Here is a 22002-nt window from a genome sequence, read left to right on the forward strand (position 1 = left end):
TCCTTTATATAGGTTTTGATTTCAAAATAAAACATTGCAAATATAAGAGAAACTTTTTAGCTCACTCGAATTTTGTTCCATGCTCTGACCCCCCTAGAGGCAGCCCTTTTGTCTATTTGGTATTTATCATTCTCGCATATGTGTTTATATTCTTATTGAATGTGATATGGCCATAAATAATCTGAATTATTTCTTTGCACATTTTCAAACTAAGTAAATGGTATCCTGCTGCTTATCTTTCTGCATCTGTTATCTGGTCCTTGTTTCATTTCATTTCTGAGATTTGTTCATTTTTGTTGTTGCTGTCGAATTTTCTGGCTCTGTCAAAAATCATTTACTGATTTTCTTGGCAAGAATACTTAGAATTCTTTTTCAAACTTTTTTTTTATAACTACAAACAATAGTGCTGTGGTCCTGCTTGAAAATGTCGTTTGTGTACTTGAGAAAGGCTTTTTCTCCCCCCAGAGACTGGGTTTCTCTGTAGCTTTGGAGCCTGTCCTGGAACTAGCTCTTGTAGCCCAGGCGGACCCTGAACTCACAGAAATCCACCTGCCTCTGCCTCCCAAATGCCGGGATTAAAGGCGCGCAGCACCACCACCACCACCTGGATGAGAAAGTATTTTTTAATATTTATTTATTTGTGTGGGTGGGGGACCATGCACACACTGACCTGCATCTGGGAGGTCAGAGGACAAATGGCAGAAGTAGGTTCTCTCCTTCTACCATGTGTGTTCCAGGAATCAAACTCAGTGGTTACGTTTGGTAGCAAGCACCCATATTCCGAGCCAGCCCTCTTGGCCCTGGATGATTGTTTTCTATGTGTGTGTATCAAGAGTAGAATCATGAGGATGAGCCTTACTCATGCTGCCAGATCACACTGATTCTAGTTTGCATTCCCACCCACTCTTATGCTGCTCTAAGTCCTCAGCAATAGTAGTGTCGTTAGATGGTTTTCTTTTTCTGCTATATACTCTGCTATCTTGTTGTGATTGGCATTTTTGGTTGAAGTTAATTTTTTTTTCTCTCTTAACCCTTCTGTTTTCATCTGTGATTGTATCTCTTAATTGTATTTTCTTATTGATTCGAGGAAGTCTTTTACATCTTCTGAATACTAACCCTTTGTTATGTACTATCTTTTCTCGGTGTGTGTGGCTTGCCTTTTTTAGTGGGTTAACTGAAGTGGGAAGACCCACTCTAAATATGGTAGTGCCATTCTGTGTGCTGTGTTCCTGAACCTAATCAAAGGAAGGCTGTGAGCTGAACACAGGCGTGCGTGCGTTCATTGCATTCTGATCCCAACTGGACTCACTGTGGCCCACTTCCCTCTGCTCCTGCGGTGGCCACACGTTCCCTGCTGCAGCACTGTAGAACTGTGAGCCAAAAGAAGCCTTGTCTTAAGTTGCTTTTCATGGGCATTTTTACCACATAAACAAGCCAAGACAGCTATGGAAAAGCAGCCTTTATTTTCCTGCGGTTGAGTTCTCATGATGTGTGTTTTCAGTAATTCTTCTCTGGCTTAGCGTTGGAGAACTATTCTGTATTATCTCCCGAGTGTTTTTTAAGTTTTATTCTTCATACTTATGACTGAGCTATACAAAACTTAGGAAGTCCTACACATTTCATTTGTCATGGTAAAAGGCCATGCTGTTAATGTCATCACAGATCTCAGGGGAGCTTTGAGGAATGAAGGGCACGTGTTTCCTAAATTCCAGTTTTTACTAGAAAGCAGAAATGCCATCACTAGCCACATCCTCTGGCTTTCCTTGAAGTGCGATTTTCCACTGATTTGCCTTAGCCACTGGAAAGGGCAGAGCAGAGTGCACACCATATCCAAGCAGGAGTTGAAGGCTGCTCTGTCAGACGTAAATAAAGCCACCTTCTTCTCTTAGGTCATTGTTTGTATGGAAAAGCTCTCACTTTTAGCTTATGTGTTTCTTAGTCTCCCATTGGCAGCATATAGGTGGATCTTGTACTTTTACCCATTCAGCCAGTGTAGCCTTTGTTTGGTGACTTTGATCCATTTATTCAGGTTGTTTCAGATATGGAAGAACTTAGTTTCATTATTTGTTCTGTTGTTTTGTAGCCACTTTACCCTTGCTTCCCTACTTGACCACTTTTGCATGGTATCAAACTCTGATCCCTTTCTCTTTATCACAAAACTCTTGAAGCATCGCATAGGTTAGACTCTGCAATGGAAAGAGACAAAGTGAAGTATGATCTGTAGGTGTCAGACGGTAAAAGGAGAGACAATGTGTGGGAGGCACTTCAAATCAAGAGCAACTCCTACCCAGTTTGTCCTTAAAGCTGATACAATGCTTCAGATTAAGGAGAGGTATGTGCAGGATGTATGCATCCAATGAACCCCAGGACTTAGGTGGAGTGACTTTTGAATTAGGAACAGGCAGATAGAATCAGCATATTTAGCTTGGGAAATGTTGGACAGAGAAAAGGTGAACTCATGATATATACGGACCAATACTCACTGGCATTTCAAGTCCTGACAGGAGGCAATCCATTTGAGGAGAGTGAGAGTGGATCGTTGATAGAACGTCCTTTTAATTAAAATCAGATCCCCAAACAAGGTTCTTGTTAAAGGGATTTGTCATGGGGATGATAAGAGTCTAATAAAAATAACTCAGCATGAAATTGCACGTTTCCGAGAGGAAGCAGTAAATGGGAGTTTGTGAGTCTGAATAGTCTTCCAAACGTCCTAACTTAAAGTTTCCAGGACCTGATGCATGGGAGGGTAGCATTTGCATGGAAAAGAGGGACGTCCTGAGGGACCCTGAGGGTGTGTTAGAGTTCTGACCCAAGAATTACCGAACTGGGTCATTGGCTAGGTATGATTGATATCTAGCAAGTACATATTTTGGAATCAGCTTCCTTGGGCTCTTTTTCTTAATTTCTTTATTATTTTAAAAATACAGTAAAATACAGATAATGGCATAAGGAACATCTATGTTCTCGGCACAAAGATGCATGTTGTTAATATCTTCTCATATTACTTTCAGTTCCTTTTAGTTTAAAAAATGTTACGGATGATGGAGCTGATAGGATGATTAAGTTGGTAAGGTACCTACCTATAAACTTGAGGACGCAGATTCTCCTCCTTGTCACCCTCATTAAAGCCAGTTGTACATCTGTAACCCTGGCACTAAGTGGGCAGAGATAGGTGGATCCTTGCAAGGGCTCACTGACCAACCAGGATGGCCAAATCGATGATACCCGATTCAGTGAGAGACCCTGTCTCAAAAAATGTGAAGAAACAATAGATGAAAGATACCCAGTGCCGGCCTCTCTGGTTTTCATAGTCTCTCTCTCTCTCTGTGTGTGTCTCTCTGTCTCTGTCTCTCTCCCTCACACACACACAACCATAAACTTTTATTTTTATGTGTATTTGTGCTTAGCCTGTATGTGTGTGTATCACGTGTGTCTGGTGCGAGAAGAAGAGGTAGAATTTCCCGGAACTAGAGTTACAGATGGGTTTTAGTCAGCATGTGGGTCCTGGGAATTGAACCCACGTCCTCTGGAAGAGCAGCCAGCGCTTCATCTTTCCAACCCCATAAACTTTCCCAATTGTAGATGGAGTTGTACGGTCTTGCCATCTCTCCTCATCATATCCTTTTCCTTTCACCATAGACAGCCACGATCTTGACCTTCGTATGATCAGTGTGGCTCATAATTGATACTTATTTTCCCACAAACTCATATTTTGTACTTATAATTCCATTGAGAATATATAATGCTTTTTGGGTTTGTGACTTAAGAACATTTTGCAAAAGTAATGTAGTGTGGTACCTTTCACAGTTTTCTCTTTTCACAGAATAGTTTATTTGGTTTTGGTCTGGAGTGATTTGGGTTTGGCAAAGTTTTTTGTTTGTGACAGGGTCTCACTCTGTAGCACTGTCTGGCCTGGCACTCCCAGAGAGCCTGCTGCCTCTGCCTCCCAAGAACTGGGACTTAAGGTGTGCACCACCTAGAAGAGCAGTTGTTTCTGTGATCTGTCTGGAGGTTCCAATCTGGCTGGTCTCTTTTGCTGTGCAGACTGTCAGGAAGCCACTGCATTCAGTACATTCCTCGTTGCTGTCAGCAGATGCTTGAGAAGAAGCCCCTTAAGGAAGGAAGGGATGACTGTGACAGTTTGAGAGTACAGTGCATCTTGGCTGGGAAAGCATGGGGGCACGGACGGTTTGCAGCTGTGGCAGCAGGATCCTGTGGCTGCTTGCTCACATCTCAGTGGACCTGGAAACAGAGGAGAATGTCAGTATCCACTTTTCCCATTTTTTAAAAAAAAGATTTATTTATTAATTATGTATACAGAGTTTTCCCTGCATGTATGCTGCAGGCCAGAAGAGGGCACCAGATCTCATTACAGATGGCTGTGAGCCACCATGTGGTTGCTGGGAATTGAACTCACGACCTCTGGAAGAACAGTCAGTGCTCTTAACCGCTGAGCCATCTCCCCAGCCCCACTTTTTCTATCTTTACCCTCTAGATCGTCAGCTTAGGGCAGTGCTACCTACATTCATGTGAGTCTTCCCTCCTCAGATAGTGATCATTGGGGAAACTGCTCAGAAACATACCTGTTACTCTACCTTTTAACACCTTAATCAAATCAAGTTGACAGTTGAATTAACTGTAACAGCCACATGTATCATTGCATGATCACACTTGATTTTTGTCATTTCTCTATTAGTGAGCTTGTAATCTTGTTCATAAGTTTCGCAAGTATTCAATGAATATATGGAAATCGTAAGTGCTCTGCTAAGTACTTATGCTGTGCCAGTGAATAATTCAAATAAAAATCTTTAATTCTGTTGGATTAGAGAAATAAATAACAACAATAGTGCATAAAACAACAGTAAATTATATTAGAAGGTTCAGTTACTTTCATTGCTGCAGCAATACACCATGATCAATGCAACTTATAAAAGAAGTTGTTTAATTGTTTTACATTTTCAGAGGGCTACAGTCCATGATGGCAAAGAAACGGCATGGTGGCAGGAGCAGTTGGGAGTTCACATCTTGACTCACAAGCACACTGGGAATCGGAAGAGTCCTCCCCCACTGACACATTTTCTTCAACAAGGCCATATGTTCTAATCCATTTGAACCTATAGAGGCCATTCTCCTTCAGACCATCAGATTAGGTGATAAGTGACGTGAAAAAGGAATCCGCTACACTTGCAATGAGATAGGAGGGTAAAAGGTGGCTGTTTCTAATGGTGGGATCTGCTAATGGTTGAGCAGACTTAAGGTGAAGGAGTTAGAAAGGAGAATTCCCTCAGAGAAAAGAGCCAACGAAAAGCCACTGAGGTAGGAGTGTGTCTGAGGGAAGGCAACAAGGCCAGCTTCTGAGAGAACAAGAGCAAAAAGGGAGGGGAAGACATGTGGAATGGGGAGACAGTATTTTTTTAGTACCTATAGTAATTGACTTTGTGCTAGGTATTGTTCTAAGCAGTCTCAGGGAGATACTACTGTTACCCTTCCTTTGTCAATAATGAAACTGAAGCCCATAGAGTATCTAGTTACCCAGAGTAATCTAGCTAAGGAACAGAACTAGGATTCAGACCCAGATCAACTCCTTCGAAGGACAAAAGCTCTTGGGTGTGAGGTGATCTGGATAGCTGGGCAAGGGACCCATTCCTCCCTCCTGCAAGTTCCTCCTGAAGCTACACACTCAGTCCAAGGGGACAGACAGCCTTTCCTCTAAAGAGGACCATGCTTCTGCCAAGGGTATAAAAGTACCTGTGTTCCCCCAATAGAATTAGCCAAGTTAGCTCTCAAGACAAAGCTTTAAGCCCCACTGCCATCCTTATGTGTCCTTCATACCTTGGGTGGTTGTCTTACCCTTCACCTACTATGATTTATTGCAGCTGTTTTCTTTATACTGCTTTTCCCTGTATCAACAAGTTGGTTTGCAACTCTGTTCTTTCTGCAGCTTCTGGTGAGGTTCATACTTGCAGCCAGTGCCTAGTATGTATATACCGTGCACCAGCCTGTAATTTACAGGGACGAACAAGGCAGGCAAACTGCAGTGGCTGAAGAACGCTTGTGCTTTGTTCTGTGGATGGGTGCAGTCTTGTTCGTAGATGGCGAATAGGCCAATTCCCTGCCCTGACTTTGTCTGTGGCTAAAACAGATCACATAGTTGTTTTGTTTGTGGCTTCGCAGCATAGGAAAATAATAAATTTAAGTATTTACCACTTTAAATTTTTTTTTTCAAATAGAAATCACCTCTCCGTGTGATTGTCTTGACTGTGACAATTACTTCTCATATTATTTCTCTTATAATGATTGAAGGTGAACGGCAAAAAGTTAATTGGCCTTGACCTTTTACCTATTTTCTCTACTGGAATCTATTTGAATTAATCTAATGCTAATTTGAAAACATCAAAATCTCTGCAGAATGTTAAATAATTCTCATTCCATCTGGCCAAACAAAAAGCTATTCCAAGCAAAATACTGTCATTCATGGAGACACAGTGGGAAGCTTTTTATCATGTCGTCAAGGCTGAGCCTTTCTTGCTTCTTCGCAGGTATCACCCACACTCCCTCGCTGTGCTCTCGTTCCTTCCCTCCGTTCAATGGCACTCTTCCCCGCGCCTAGTGCTTGTTAGCTGTGCTCGGATGGATGGGATGCCTTTTCGCGGTGAATGGAAGCCACGCTAATCCTCTTGGCGACATGCTGGGTTACCGCTTGTTTGTCCGCAGCAGCAGTTGGCAGTTTTCTGGGGCAGTGTTGTCATAGCCATTGCCTTCCCTGAAACCCCTTAGAAGAAAGATGACAGATTCCACCCAGCCACTCGCAAAACTTTAAAAGCGATTCCTTGTCAAATACGTGAAAAACAACTCTTCCTTCTCTCTAACTTGAAGGGGGAAAAAAAAAAGAGAAACTGTCTTGCTCCAGATGTCGGCTCCTTGCTAGTGAAACAGGCCTGAGCTGGTTCATCCCCATCCCTTTATGTTCCCTTTGCAAAACCCACAGAGAACACATTTGGGGCCACTTTGCAGAATTGGCAAGAGTCTCTGCTTTTTAAGGGAATCATATGGACACAGAATGCCACAATCAATAGACTCGGAATCCCCAGGGCCCAGAAATGGGATTCTTAGGACGCACATTCTAGGTCATCAGTTAGAATATGGCCTGGGCCCAGGAATCATCCCAATTGTTGCCAGGTTTTGCTTACTTGATTAAGCTTGATTCAAATAAAACTAGGTTGAGGAGAGTTTGTATTTTCTTGTTGATTAGTGGTGGGGTCAGGAAAACAAAACAATACAAAAAAGAAAGAAAAGAAAGTGAAGAAAGACTCAAAAGAAGAAGAGCTAGGATCTTTACAACTCTCCTTTGGGGACAGGTGATGCAGTCAGTCCGCTTTCTCATCACTGCAGATCTGAACAGGCCAAACTTTTCACTGGAGTTAGGTGCCTTTCTTTGCTGTCTACATGAAAAGTTTTTTGGCTATCATCATGGATTTAAAGAGGATCAAAGAGGACTTTGGATGGGGAAGGGAGGGCAAGAAAGGGGAGGAGAGGAGAATGAAGGGGAGGGGAGAGACAAGAGAAGAAAGAGGTGAGGAAAGGAGATTTATTGACAAGCCTGACATTTCAAGGGGATGGGTCCCCTAGGATGTAGTGAAATCCATATTGAAGATATTGAAACATCCCTGGTCACCTCCTTACTAGGGATGTTGAGAAATTAAACAATAGACTGGTATTTGTATTAGTTGGGATGGGTGTTTTTAGCAGTAGCAGTGGAGCAGTGGTGGATATATATATATATTCATATTCTTCTCCTTGACCTAAGGGTCTATGCATCAGAAATAACAGCCCGGCCCTTCACCTGTTTCATTTTAATAACTTTGACTTGGGTCATTCTCAACTATTTGAGCTATCCATCTTGTCTAATTATTTCTGCTTTTGTGCAAGAAGACATTGACTATATATATATATATATTTTTTTTACTGTTTTTTGTTATTACTATTTTTTCCCTTAGGTACCTGAACACACTCAGTTAAGCTGGATCCTCACCTGCATGGTCAGACTGCCCCGGCTGCAGCATTTACACCAGTGGAAGGTAAATGCCAGGACAAGATTGTTAATGGAAAGGAAGGCGTCTGTTTGTTGCTGTGCCAGGTTCTAGGCGTCCTGAGTTGACTCGCCACCCTGGTCCACCATTCACTGTAGGCTGGAGCAGCATCATCCACCTCTCCACGTCACAGTGTGGTTCTCCAGGACTCCGGCTTCGGACCTATTTGTTATATCTGTATTTGGATAGATTTGGGAATGGCTTTGAACCTACTACATTATAGTTAACGAACAATCAGAATCTCTAGAGTACTGGTCCCTGATTGTGCCTCCAATACCCCCTGGAACTAACAAGTACCCTGGAAAGAATGTTTTCTCTATGGGGAGAAGAGACAATACTTTTAACATTTAAACAAGTTGAGCCTAGGCAACGGTTCAAGTCCAAAGAAGTTCCACTAAGAAGATAAATTAGGTGATTCATAGTGTTTCACTGCCATTTACTTTTGCAATTGGCTAACTTGAATTAGGTAGCTCCAATTATATCAGCACTCACTGTAGTTTCAGCTTCTTTTGAGCATATTTTCAGGGCCGTTCATTTCCTCAGAAGCCATTCCCTAAACTGCAGAGAGAAGCCCCCCCACCCCCCCGAAGTGCCTGTGCCTGGTTTGGATACAGGGATTCCTGTTTCCCAGATCCTTACCTTGAAACCCAACCCCCAGCAGCCGGGACTTTGAGAGGTGGTCAGATGGAAAGGGTGGGTCCCTCGTGAGTGGGATTGTTGTTCTAAAATAAGCCCCTTCACCTCTCTCACAAAGGAAATAAGGACACACACACAAAAGCACCACTGGCCAGTCTTGGAGGTGGGGTGTGGGCTGTGGCAGGGGCTCTCTTTTCTAGCTCTAGTCTTTGTCTTAATCCTGTACTTCCCTGGCATCCAGAACTAGGAAAAATGAATGTCTATTCTATTGCTTACAACAAAAATTGGTATCTTGTGAATGTCCAAAGAACTGGTAAATAAGATACTAATGGGGAGGCTGCAGATTGACCATGTGCCAGGAACTGGAAACAAAGATCTTATAAGACTCTCTAACATATTTTAATTTTAGGCAAGACTTTGATATTTTAGTACATTATACTACTAAATTCTGATTGAATCTAATAATTAAGTGTAAAAAGTTCTCTGAGGCAGAATTTCAGTATCCTGGGAAGATATGCAAAGGGCAATTCCGATGGGGACCGTGAGCACAGAAGGAGTGGTGTGAAGGGCAGGGACAGTGAGCACAGGGGGAGTGGTGTGAAGAGTGGGAACAGTGAGCACAGGAGGAGTGGTGTGAAGGGCAGGACATGAGCACAGGAGGAGTGGTGTGAAGGGCAGGACATGAGCACAGGGGGAGTGGTGTGAAGGGCGGGGACAGTGAGCACATGAGGAGTGGTGTGAAGGGCAGGACATGAGCACAGGGGGAGTGGTGTGAAGGGCGGGGACAGTGAGCACAGGAGTGGTGTGAAGGGCAGAGACTGTGAGCACAAGAGTGGTGTGAAGGGCAGAGACTGTGAGCACAAGAGTGGTGTGAAGAGTGGGAACAGTGAGCACAGGAGGAGTGGTGTGAGGGTGGGACAGGGCTGCTGAGGTGGGTTATCTGGAGGGTGGGTGGATAGAGCGTGGGTTGCAGATTAAGAGCACTCAGTAAGCACTAGTGTTCTCTACAGCGCCTTGCCTCCTGTGTGACTGCAAGGCCAGCATGCTGATATAAAAAGTAAAGGGCCGGAGAGACGGCTCAGGAGATCTTTTTTACTCTTCCAGCACCCACATTAGGTGGCTCACAACAGCCTGTATGTCCAATTTTAGGGGATCCTACACCCTCTCTCTGGCTATGCAGGCACCTACTCACATGTGGCATGCACATACATAAATACACACAAATAGATAAATAAAAAATAATAGTAATAATATATCCTCAAATTGGGCAGCAAGATGACTCTCATTAGCCTGATGACCTGGATTCAGTTCCTAAAGCCCACAGTGGAAGGAGAGAACTGGCTCTCCAAAAGTTGTCCTCTGACCTCTCCATGAAAGCTTTTGGCATGTACCTTCAGTCATGCCAACACGTAAAGGCACAAGACCATACACACACACACACACACACACACACACACACACACATAAATAAATAAATAAATAAATAAATAAATAAATAAATAAATAAGTGGAAATGTATCTGTAAATGTAATGCAACACCATTTCAGTTTTTAATCTTTTTAAATGTTTTTATTTATCATGTCTGGGGGGGGGGGGAAGGTGAGCAATGGCATGTGGAGACCAGAGGACACCTTCCCGGAATCTGCTCTCTCTTTCCAGATTGTGGGTCGTGGGGGTGGAGCTTGGCACATCAGGCTTTGTGAACATAGTTCATTTCTGAACATAGTTGACTTGGAATCTAGGAAATTCCTTTGTCCTTAGTGAAATGGAAGTGAAATAGAGGTGGTCCAGGATCCCTCCGGGGGCAAGGGGCCCTGTGTGTAGCTCAGTGGTAGAGCTTCGGTGGGCTTTGCCCCAGCTTCAAGAATAAACTTAGATACAAATGGCAAAAAGTTGCCCTTGCTTGTCCTGGAACCCAGAGCATGACCATGGTAAGCAGCCAGGTGATGCCGGAGTGGCTAAAGGCCCCGAATGTGTGTTATTGCAGGACCTCCAGAGCACTCCTGGCTTCCCTTCAACGTGTCTTAACTGAGCAGTATAATCGGGTCCAAGTCATATTTCTTTCTCTTCTCTCCTGTTTCTACAGGCTAAGGCTGCAAGGCAGAAGCATGATGGGACAGTGGGCCTGCTCACATACCCGGTGCTGCAGGCGGCGGACATTCTGTGCTACAAGTAAGGAGGGAGGCCAGCCCTGCTCTGGGGCCTATGTACTCTCCCCATGAGAAGAAAGGCCGTGTGCGAGTGTCGCTGGTTTGTTCACGGCAAGGTCGCACTGGGCAGCCCAGGCTCATGGTGAGCGTGTGCAGGGATTGCAGGCATGTGCCACACAATAGTAGTCTTAACACGTCAGGGAAAGGTCTTACTTGCGGAGAAGGGGCTACAGAAAGGATCAAATGTACCAGGCAGCACTGCGAACTAAATCTGTGTGTGTTTCAGTGTTTGGAGCTAGTGCGGAGGGCCTACTATGTGTTAGGGACCTGTCTGAGTCATCTCTGCATGAATCCTAATAGCCTTGCGGAGTTTATCATCATTTTAATAAATAAAACTTGCTTGAGGATCAGAAAAGTAAAACGGCCACTCAACCTTATAGACCAAGCCTAGAAATTACATGCCAGATCTAATGCCATGGTTGGATTACAGATGTGCACATCTGCATGCCCCTTTACTAAGAGAAACAGCCCAGTGTTCCCTTCTGTCTAGTCTCAGGCTAGACCACCTATGCAGTTGGGAGTATTTTCTGTTTATTTTTGTTTTGTTTCACATCTTCCTGTATTTGGGAAAAGTCGTGTCTAGGAATATTTATATTACAAACATAGGTAGGTTGATAGATTGAAGTATGGGTAAAATATTGGTGGTTTCTACCCACCAGAAAATCTGTGTGTCCTCTGCATAAAATGCTGGTGCAAGTCAAATAAAGGTTTTGTATTTGTTTTTGTCAAAGTCAGCATTAGAATGAGTGGTACGGTAGGCCAGAGAACAAACACTGGGCCAGGAATGGAGAAGCAGTTTCAGATAAGCTTATGAAAGACATGTAATTGTTTCCATAGGAACCCAGGAATGGCGAGCTGAGATGATATTATCCGGAGAATATGATAAATAACAGAAATTTAAGCCAAGCCTGGAGGTACAGGTCTGTGACCCCAGCTGTTCATCAGACTGGGCAGGAAGGTCACAAGTTCAAGGCTAGCTTGAGTGACTTAGTGAGACCGCGTCCCAAAATAAAAGTATAAAGAAGGTAGGTGATATAACTCAGTAGTAGAGAGCTTGCCTAGTGTGCATGAAGCCCTAGGTTCAGTCGCTAGCACTATCAAAATAGTATTGATGATAATAGTGTATGTTGAATATATATATATATATATATATAAAATATATGAAGAAAGAACACTTAAAAATTACAAAACAGCAAAAGTTCTTAATTTTTATTCATACATTTCTTGCTTATCTGAGTGCCTAATTTTATTTTTTTAATTTATTTATTATGTATGTAGTGTTCTGGGCGCCAGATCTCATTATAGATGGGTGTGAGCCAACATGTGGTTGCTGGGAATTGAACTCAGGACCTCTGGAACAGCAGTCAGTTCTCTTAACCTCTGAGCCATCTCTCCAGCTCTGAATGCCTAATTTTAAATAACTAACCATCAGAGGACCAGAAGGCCAGCTGCTATATAATGTCTTCTAGATATGATAGGGAAGCTCTACCCATGACATCTCAACAATATGGTCACCTAAACAAGACCTACATAATGACAACACCAGATGACACACCAGTGTGAATAGGAGAAGTCTTAGATGGGTTCACCCTCAGATGAAGAGCTTTAGGCAAAGAGGGCGACTCAGTCTTCTCCAGGGACAAGCCCCCTGATAGTTTCCAGGCACAACTGGTCTGTCCTAACCACATAAACATAGGAGCAACACTCAGTGGACTCAGTAAGGAGGGAGTGTGTGCGTGTGTGTGTGTGTGTGTGTGTGTGTGTGTGTGTGTGTATCGGTCAGTCTATCTGTGTGTAACAATAATTATAGAAGAAGAGGTCATAAATTTAAGAGAGAGTTGGAGTAAACATGGGAAGAGCTGGAGGGGGAGAAAAGAATGGAAAGGATGTCAATGTAAATGTGATACTCTTGGTATTCTCAAAAAATTAAATAGCTGGCCACATATTAAGTAAATATTTATTTTTCTTCATTTTTGTTTAACTTCTTGTATATATCTATGTGTGTGTGTGTATATATATATATATACACATAGAGAGAGATATGAACAATGTATTTATATTCAGCAGGATTTTCTAAGTACTTGTGATGCAATAATTCTAGGCAGTGCTGCTGTACACGCCGCTGGAGGGAAGAGAAGGGAAGACTGAGAGGTGTTGAGCAGTGGTCTCCAGAGCATCCTAATAGCTGGTAGATACATGCCATTCAAATTTCTCATGATGGCTCTGTAAGATAGGTGGGTGAGATCTCTCCCCATTTTCCACACTAAAAAATTAGCTTTCAGGGTGAAGAAGTGTAGTGAGAAACCACCAAAACTTATAATAAATAGTAACAATAAATAATAATTTTTAAATTTTAAAAAGAGAGAAATTAGCTCTCGGAGAAAATCTGTTAATTCTGCATAGACAGAATATGTATGCTTCCCAAGGATTTGAGGAGAAACAGAAGAAAAAGCTGAGACCATAAATCAGAAGATAAGATGGGCCTAGTGAGCATGCTCAGCAGGCAGGGCACTTGTCTCCAAGTCTGACAACCTAAGCACAGCCGAAGAACCCATGTGGAAGGATAGCATTGACTCCCATAAGTTATTTTGTGACTGCAAGCATACCGCGCACATGTGCGTACACACACACACACACACACACACACACACACACACAGTAAATACATGTTTTAAAAAAGTCTGAAATGACACAGAATGAGGAGGTGGGCCTTTAAAAGCTGTACGTAGAAAGCCAAACTCTGTTAGTCGGCTGCTTTAGTGCTGACAAAACGCCTGAGGTGAGTCAGCCGGAGTCAGCAGTTTCAGAATGTGATTGGTTGGCCTCATTGATGTCAGTCCAGCTGCTTCATTCCATGGTGACCAGAAACAGGGATAGAAAGGCAGACCAGGGTCCCCAAATCACCTTCCAGGGCCACACCCCAATGACCTAATTTCTTTCTAGCCTGCTTGCTCCTAAGTGATCCCTCACCTCCCAGTAGCACCATAGACTGGGCCCTTGCCTTTAGCACATGGTCTCTGGGGAACAGTTAAAGTACAATCCAGAAATAAAAAGGTAGACAGGAGAATAAGTGGCCTGGAATTTCAGTTTGAGAGTCTTCCTGTTGTCTGGGATTGGAAGTGCTACCCTGGGAGTATGCTTTCTTAAAGCTAGTCTTAAAATTTTAGGGTTCTTAAGCTTTATCCAGTGAGCCCAGGCTGGCCTGGAATCTTTCTTTCATGGTCCTGGAAGCCACGGCACCAACTTCATTCTGCCGTGCTGCCTGAATGGGCATCCCTTCTCCATTCTTCTGGAACAGCTATAGTGCACATGGCTCTGTGAAACCAAACTCCACTGAAAGGACTCAGAGTGTGAGGCGCAGAATCTCTAGGCTCTGGCCCCTGACACTGGGAGCTCACAGAGGGCAGGGAACTGTGGTTGACAACAAACTAACCAATGTGTGCTCCCAGAATGGGAAGCTGTCGGTGGAATTTAAGGACCCAGCAAATTGGGTGTCATCGATGCTTTCCAAAGGAAACCTTAAATGCAAGGATGAATTAAAGGGAGGACAGCAGCTGGGCCAGTCTGTTGCCAGGCTGTTTTACCAGCCTCGAGCATGGTAGTGATGGTAAAGTAGAAGAAATACACCTTCACAGTAGATGGAGTGTGCGTGGGTCCTGTGTTGGGGTAACCACACATTTACTACGCTGTTGCCCTGCTTGAGGTGGGCAGTACTAGGAGAGGCCTCATCGGAAGTCACAGCTCCTCTCAGTGTCTACTGAGTATCAGTGTCTAATACGTAATTGCTATGATGGAGAGTCACTGCCACATGTCCAGTAAGCAGTCAGTGAGGAGAAACCAGCCCTTTGTGACAGAAAAGACAACCCCGGACCCCTTTCCCGGCCTGCCGAGTAAAGGCAGCAGTTCTGAAACCCCACAGGCACAGCCAAGCCAGTAGGAAAGCAAGATCTCCACGGGCAATGATCATTCATCTGGACACTGATGCTGCCAAAGGGGCGGGGCAGAGCCCAAGCAAACCTCCAGGCAATAAGGATCGAAGCAGGAGAAAAGCGGTTCAGTCACCAGAGAAGAAGATCAGAGGCATTATTATGTGACAGAAGTTATAACAATCAAAATTATGAAAGACTTTTGTTTTATGTTGTGTCTGAGAAAGCACAGCCAGGGTGAGAGGGAATGAAAAGGCAGGGGAGGAAGAGTGGACGTATTAATATGGATATCATTATGTTGGATATAAATTTTAAAAAGCGCAGCCCTAAATTATTTGAAGTGAAAGGCAGACTGTGAGGAGAGCGGCTGAAAACGTGAAGAGAATAAGCCCCATAAGTGAGTGGAATCAAAGACAGGCGGGATAATGTAGAGTGTGAACCCAGCGGATGAGAAGCAAAGGCCAAGATAAATTACAGGAGGTGAAAGCGGCAGCGGCCGCAGCGGGAGGAGGGACCAGAAACAAACAAACCAGAGTCAGATGCAAATGCCACGTGGAGCAATGGGACCAGGTGAAAAAAATTAAAATGTGTTTAATCCTCTTATAAAAAAAAATCAAAACCCCACAGAACTGTAAGAAAAGAGTCAAGGATCCGACATAAGGCAAGACGCACACGGTGTCATTATGAAAACTAAATGTGTTTTCTGTTTAGGGGGTGACTTTGTGAATCTGGAACCATTTTGACATGTGGAAATATTCATTTTGATGTGCTTAAAGTGTATTGATTATGGTAATTGTTTTTTCTGTGTTAGTTGCAGTCCAGTGTGATTTCCTATGGGCTACTGTAACTGCTTTTTAACCTGCTCGGTTGGCTAATTTGGGCTCAGGGAGCCAAGGTGACCTCTGCTTATGGGCGTCAGTATAACTACTAGGTAGGAGTAGCAAAGACCAGTCGAAGAGGAATTGACAAAAGCAGGCTGTGTGCTTGTGGACCCCAGAGCGGAGCCCGTGCTGAGCAGAGGGTACCAAGTAACCATGCTACTTCTAACACGCGGTGAGCCACTGGCCTTTTGCTCCAGTGGCTTTAGCTCTCCCAGGTCCTCTGCAGTTTCCGGAAATGCTTTTGCTGACCTCCGAAGAGGAGGAAGCACTACTTCCTGGTTCACCTCTTCACTCAGTGTTCTGGCTTTCTTAGGTCAGAGTTCTCAGGAGTCCTATGCAGTTTATAATTTGCATTTGGGGATCACCTGTCAGTTTCACATATAGTTTGTACCCAAATCTGGATTGTCCCCAGGTCTATGGCCATCTCTGGGGTGGAGCATTGGTCTTTCTGTTTTGCAGGGTTGGCCATTAAAATAAAGGTGATCTTATTAGAGAAACCAGTATGCCTCTCATACGGCCATTTACATCTCTTGGCATTTTGTCCTTCGTCGTATCCAACGTCATTGATATGACAATGAGTGATTGTCATATCAGTTGCTTCCATGTATTGAGTGTTTCCTCTCAGGAGCTACCCTTGGTAACCCTAAAAACAGCCGGAAGAGGAGGTGCCATCGTTGTCTCTGTTTGCAGAGGAAATGAAGGCTTGCAAAGAGGGAGGGCCCGCGATGCTTACTCACTGCGTCTTCCTCCGTCAGAAGCTGTAGCTGTTTTTATCAAACCTGACCCCACAGCCCAGCATTAACCATTGAAGTCACCCATCTCCACCCCAGGAGTCTGTGCTTTGAACTATGCGTGCAGGAATGATACCATCATAAATAAATTCTTTGTGTTCTGCGTGGTTTTTTTTTCCACGTCCTCATTTCTTAATAAATAAAAATTTTTAGATAAAACTCAAGTTTCCTTAGTTCCTTCTCTCAAATCATTTACTTTGCTCTCTCGAAGCAGCTACAGTGAGGTGACAAAGGTGGCTTAGGTATGTCTTTCTCCTTCTTTCGTGATCATTGTGATCATCATTGTTATCTGTCTGTCAGTCCTCGAGAGTCAACCCAGTGCCTGGAACATCAGCCTTTACCGGGTTGCTGTATCCTTACAGATCAGTGCATCTGTGGAAGTAGGTAGCATTTGAACCTAGACTCTCATAATTTACATCAATGTCAGTGTGTTCTTCACACGCCCAGCAGTTTGCTCTCTTAGACCCATCTGCATTGTGCTTTGAGATTTCCATTGACATTCCCCATCACATATTAGCTGTCCTCCGATTACAGTTCCTCGAACATGGAGACGCATATTGCTGAAAGATCTTGAATCATTTGATGAGGAGGAAAGGCTCTGGCCGGAAGAGCTGTCTGCCATCTCTAATTTGAAGAATGGGTGGGGTGTCTTTCAAGTGTGAGCCGCAGCTCTGAGGTAAAAGCATCTGGTCCAGGCTGGAGTGATCTGTGCTGACTGGGTGAGGGATGAGGAGTGGCTTTTAGACACAATTATACGCAGAGCATGTGCCATTGAAGATGCCATGGCTCCCTCCCGGCAAGATCCTGTCACGCTGGTGTTGATGGCTGCACTCTTTTGCGATGGGAGAAACAGAACCGGAGCAGACACACATGTCCTCAGCATTTGTCTGACACACTGATAAAGACTCGGGTCTCCGTGTTCCCTCTGTAGTTGGTGACCATTTGTTGAACACCAACGGTGAAGTAGGCACAGGACACGCAGCTGCTTGCAATACCATTTCCGGCTAAGAAGGAGCCTTGCTGAGTTTCTCTGTCTGTGTTTTATTAAAGGTCCACACACGTTCCTGTCGGGGAGGATCAAGTCCAGCACATGGAACTTGTCCAGGATCTAGCTCAAAGTTTCAACCAGAAGTATGGGGAGTTCTTTCCATTGCCCAAGTCCATTCTCAGTAAGTAGCAACCAGATGATTATGAAACTGGGCTCGTGTTGAAGAGTGGGCTAGAGACCTGGAACTTTCTTGGAACTAAATTTGGCTCTCTCACTGACAGACTTCAGGATTCTTAGCTGAAATCCTTATTGTTTGGGATTATGTGGGACTAGAAGGTGATACTGGATTCTAGAAAAAAAAATGTGAAATATGGGGAGAAACTTTAAAAATCATAATTTTTAGTTTCTAAAATATATGTCAATAAATTGTGTTTATAAAATAAAGATTTTATTTGATAGAGCAAATTACATGCCCTATTTTACACATAAGCAGACCAAGGCTCATCAGGGTTCACGCTGTGTCCAAGTCACGTGTCTAGTTATCCCAGAGCTGAGCCCTGTCAGCTCTGCTGATCCTAAAACCCACGTACTTCACACTTCTTAGCATTCACAGTGAGACAACGGTCAGGAGAATGAGAACTGCTCTGTCATAGTCCAGACAAACGAGAGAGAACTGATGATCCCCAGATGTTTCCTGAATGAAGAGGAGAGCTAGGACAGACACCTAACCCTGCATCTCAAATGCCAGCCTCAGCTCTGCTAGGGTATCCCATGCACTGACGTCACCTCCATTTTTGCAGTAAGATTTCAATGTTCGACCCATGGCTTTTTTACCTACTTCCTCATTAATAGCCATAGCCTGAGCAGTTATCACTAACACTGGTTTATGAAGCACAGCTTACCATCCCCCTCTGTGTGTGTGTTTCTGTGACTGTTTCTGTGTGTGTGTGTGCATGTGTCTGTAAGTATGTAACTGTGTAGCGACATGGAAGGATTGCCACAGATGGTTAAAGTCTCAGCATTCCTACAACAAGGTGGAGACAGGAGAATCGCCCGCTAGCCTAGGATATGCTGCCTCATGGCAGAAGGAAGCCATAGCCGGCCTCAAAACGAAGTGGATGACCAAAACAGAGTCTCAGAAGTTGTCCTGTGGTCACAGATTCACTATGACACATGTGAATCTGCACAAACATCTACAAACACAAAATTTAAAAAAATATATGAGGTGTTCACAGAGCTTAAGAAATGGCTTAGAGGATAAAGGCACTCGCCATGGAAGGCTGGGGACCTGGGTTCCCTGGAACCCACTAGTGTGCACAGAATAAGTAATATAGCCAACATAATTCCATTTCTGTCAGTTATATACTGGATGAATCACTGCTGATCTGTGCTGCAGATGCTGCACTAAACAAGACCTGTTTCTGGTGTCTTTACCTCCACACTTGATAAATTGCTCAAATTCTTCAGGTATGCAATTTATGCAATCAGATAATATCTCTGGTGGTTTTTGATCTAGACTCTAACATTCTTGATGACGTGTCTTTTCCCTAGCGTCTATGAAGAAAGTGAAATCCCTCCGTGACCCCTCTGCCAAAATGTCAAAATCGGACCCTGACAAATTGGCCACCGTTGGAATAACAGACAGCCCAGAGGAGATCGTGCGGAAATTCCGGAAGGCTGTGACGGACTTCACATCAGAGGTCACCTACGAGCCAGACAGCAGAGCTGGCGTCTCTAATATGGTGGCGATCCACGCAGCAGTGTCAGGCCTGTCGGTGGAGGAGGCGGTGCGCAGCGGCGCAGGCATGGACACAGCACGCTACAAGCTGCTGGTGGCAGATGCTGTGATTGAGAAATTTGCTCCAATCAGAAGTGAGATTGAGAAACTGAAAAAGGATAAGGACCATTTAAAGAAGGTTTTACTTGCTGGATCTGCAAAAGCCAAAGAATTAGCTTACCCTGTGTTCAAGGAGGTGAGGAAATTGGTGGGGATCCTGTAGAATTTCAGCCAGTCACCGCATTCCAGTCAAGACCGCTTTCCTCGGGCAGATTTTAGTCTGTACGCAGTTGGTTTGATGATTAGCTTCATTTGATGAAGGCTTCCAACTGATGCTCCAGTTCCAACCCAAATGCTATGATCAGGAGAGCTGAAGCAGACTCGGGTCTACACCCCAGTTAACTGAGGCGCATTTGGGGGTCTGAAGTATTCCCACGCACTCCACAGCTAACAGTGTCTGAGCTCCGATGTGTGCTTTACTGTGACAGGTGCACTCTCTCTGTTTCCGAGCCCTTCTCAAAGCTGTGCGTAGAGGCCCTGTGCTGTAAGCCTGAATCCCCTTTCTATTTGGAGTTCATAAAGACAGATTGATGCTTACAGCTAACATGTCACTGAGATGATGTTTGTCCTCCTGTATTTGAACGACTTAACCTGAGCCAGGAGATGGCTCAGGCTCAAGGCATCTGCTGCCACGCCTGACAGTCTGAGCTCAGCATGGTGGAAGACCCAGCATGGTGGAAGGAGAACACTGGCAGGTTGTCCTCTGACCTCCATTTGTGCACCATGGTATAAGCACACACACAACAACAACAACAACAGCAGCAGCAACAAATAAATAAAAATATAATAATTACTTAATTTACATTTGTTTCGTAAGAAACCACACTGGCTTATTCTAACAAATGTCTGTTCTTAAATTCAGAGATTCGGGAGGTCATTATATTGCCTCAGTTCCATTTATTTATTCATATTTTATATTATTACACAGGGCCCAAGTGGTATTCTTTTTTTTGTTTGTTCGTTTGGTTTTTGGTTTTTTGAGACAGGGGTTTCTTTTTGTTTATTTGTTTTTGTTGTTTGTGTGTGTGTGTGTGCTTGTGTGTTGCTCTGGATGTCCCGGAACTTGCTCGGTAGACCAGGCTGGCCTTAAACTCACCAAGCTCCACCTGGGATTAAAGGTGTGCACCCCCCACCCCCGCAGCTGGCTCCTAGTAGGCACTTTTCATTTTTACACTAGTAGTGTTTAACACTAGTAGTGTTCCTAGTAGGCACTTTCATTTTTACACTCATCACAGTTTAGTAGCACCTCCCCCTTCCTCTGGAGCACACTGAGAGGAGCTACATTTTACACACGGTGAAATCAGGGGTCAGAACACAGGATTAGCTTCTACAGGGCCAGTAAGCAAGAAGCAAATTCAAGAGTGAAGCCTTTTCTCCTTACTCCCACAACTAGTGCTTTTTAAGGATGCTCCCAATAGCTGTGATCGCCAATGCTTTGGGCCTCCAAACATTCCAGTTTTGAACGTGGGTACTAGGAGGACAGAGCCTGAAGTACTGATGTTGTTGGTATCAGCTCAGCCAATAGCTATGTGTTTAAAATCTGGATCTAGCTTGCTTTGGTCACATTTACCCCGCAAAACCCGAAAGGTGGGTCCCAAGGCCTCGCGTCTGGATTGCAGACACCTGCTTGTCTCTGCCGGACTCCAGTGGGAGCGAGAACTGGAGCCTCCCGTATTCCCTGTGAAGGGAAGCTTCTTGTCTCGTGTCTGCCACAGTCTCTAGAAAATGACAGACCACCCAGAACGTAGATCTGCACTTGCCTGTTCACACCTGAAAGTGGAAATGGCAGTCCTGGCTTGCGCACCAAGGCCGGCCTAATATCACGATTAATTTTGCAAGGGTCAACAAGATGGGTCAGCAGGCAAGGGCACTTGGTGCCAACCAGGTCTGACCCCCTGAGTTCAGTCCCTGAGACAACCGGCTCCCTGCAGCTGTGCTCAGCCACACACACACACACACACACACATGCTTTTCCACACACATGTTTAAATTTGAATTTTAAGCTTAATTTCACAACACATACCATTGTTAGACAATGGGGACTAGGAAACACTGCTTCCTAAAGTCCATATTAAAACAGACTTGACTCAGGGAAAGGGTACATTTTACTTTTGTCGTTGTTGGAGGGGGGCATGTTTTCTTAATTCATTTATATATTAGCGCTTGTATTTCTATGAGCAGGATCATGCCAAGGCGTGTTGTTATACCATGCCACGAGGAAGGGGAAGGCGACACATGGGTATCAACGATTTTATTAAATCACCACATAAGAGGGTCACTGATGGATCAGGACTGCAGGACAGGGACTTGGAAGCCTTGTTTCTCCTGACAGCCCCGAGCAGGGGCAGAAGCAGGTTTATAAACACAAAGCATCACAAACATTTGTTGCCAAGTTTCAGTTACAATGTTCACCAGTAAGGATTTAGAGATTAGGGGCTTCCTTGAACATGCCGTCATTGTCAACAATGCAAGCTTTTCAGTCCAACCAATCAGATTCATTTGTTCCTTCTATTGTTGGGAACAGCCGCCATGATGTTTCTAGAGAACTAAAGGGGCATAACAACTATCTCTATGGTTGAGGAAGGAGCTTGTTCAGCCACTGGAAAGTTCTCAGCTTGTGAACCTAAACTTTATTTTACCCTA

At 44.1% G+C, this 22002-nt stretch overlaps 1 protein-coding gene across 2 annotated transcripts in view; it reads left to right on the forward strand.

Moving 5' to 3' along the window:
- Wars2 (tryptophanyl tRNA synthetase 2, mitochondrial) overlaps window positions 1–20152 on the forward strand; it is a 71189-nt gene extending 51037 nt beyond the window's left edge. For both annotated transcript variants that reach the window (XM_038311288.1, XM_038311290.1), the window contains exons 3-6: window positions 7998–8078; window positions 10813–10898; window positions 17585–17703; window positions 19074–20152. In XM_038311288.1, coding sequence (XP_038167216.1) covers window positions 7998–8078; window positions 10813–10898; window positions 17585–17703; window positions 19074–19522 — 735 coding nt within the window. In that variant the 3' untranslated portion in view covers window positions 19523–20152. The remainder of the gene's footprint in view (window positions 1–7997; window positions 8079–10812; window positions 10899–17584; window positions 17704–19073) is intronic.
- The last annotated feature ends 1850 nt before the right edge of the window (window positions 20153–22002 follow it).

Source organism: Arvicola amphibius, chromosome 14 (assembly GCF_903992535.2).
Source record: "Arvicola amphibius chromosome 14, mArvAmp1.2, whole genome shotgun sequence".
Classification (NCBI taxonomy): Eukaryota; Metazoa; Chordata; class Mammalia; order Rodentia; family Cricetidae; genus Arvicola; species Arvicola amphibius.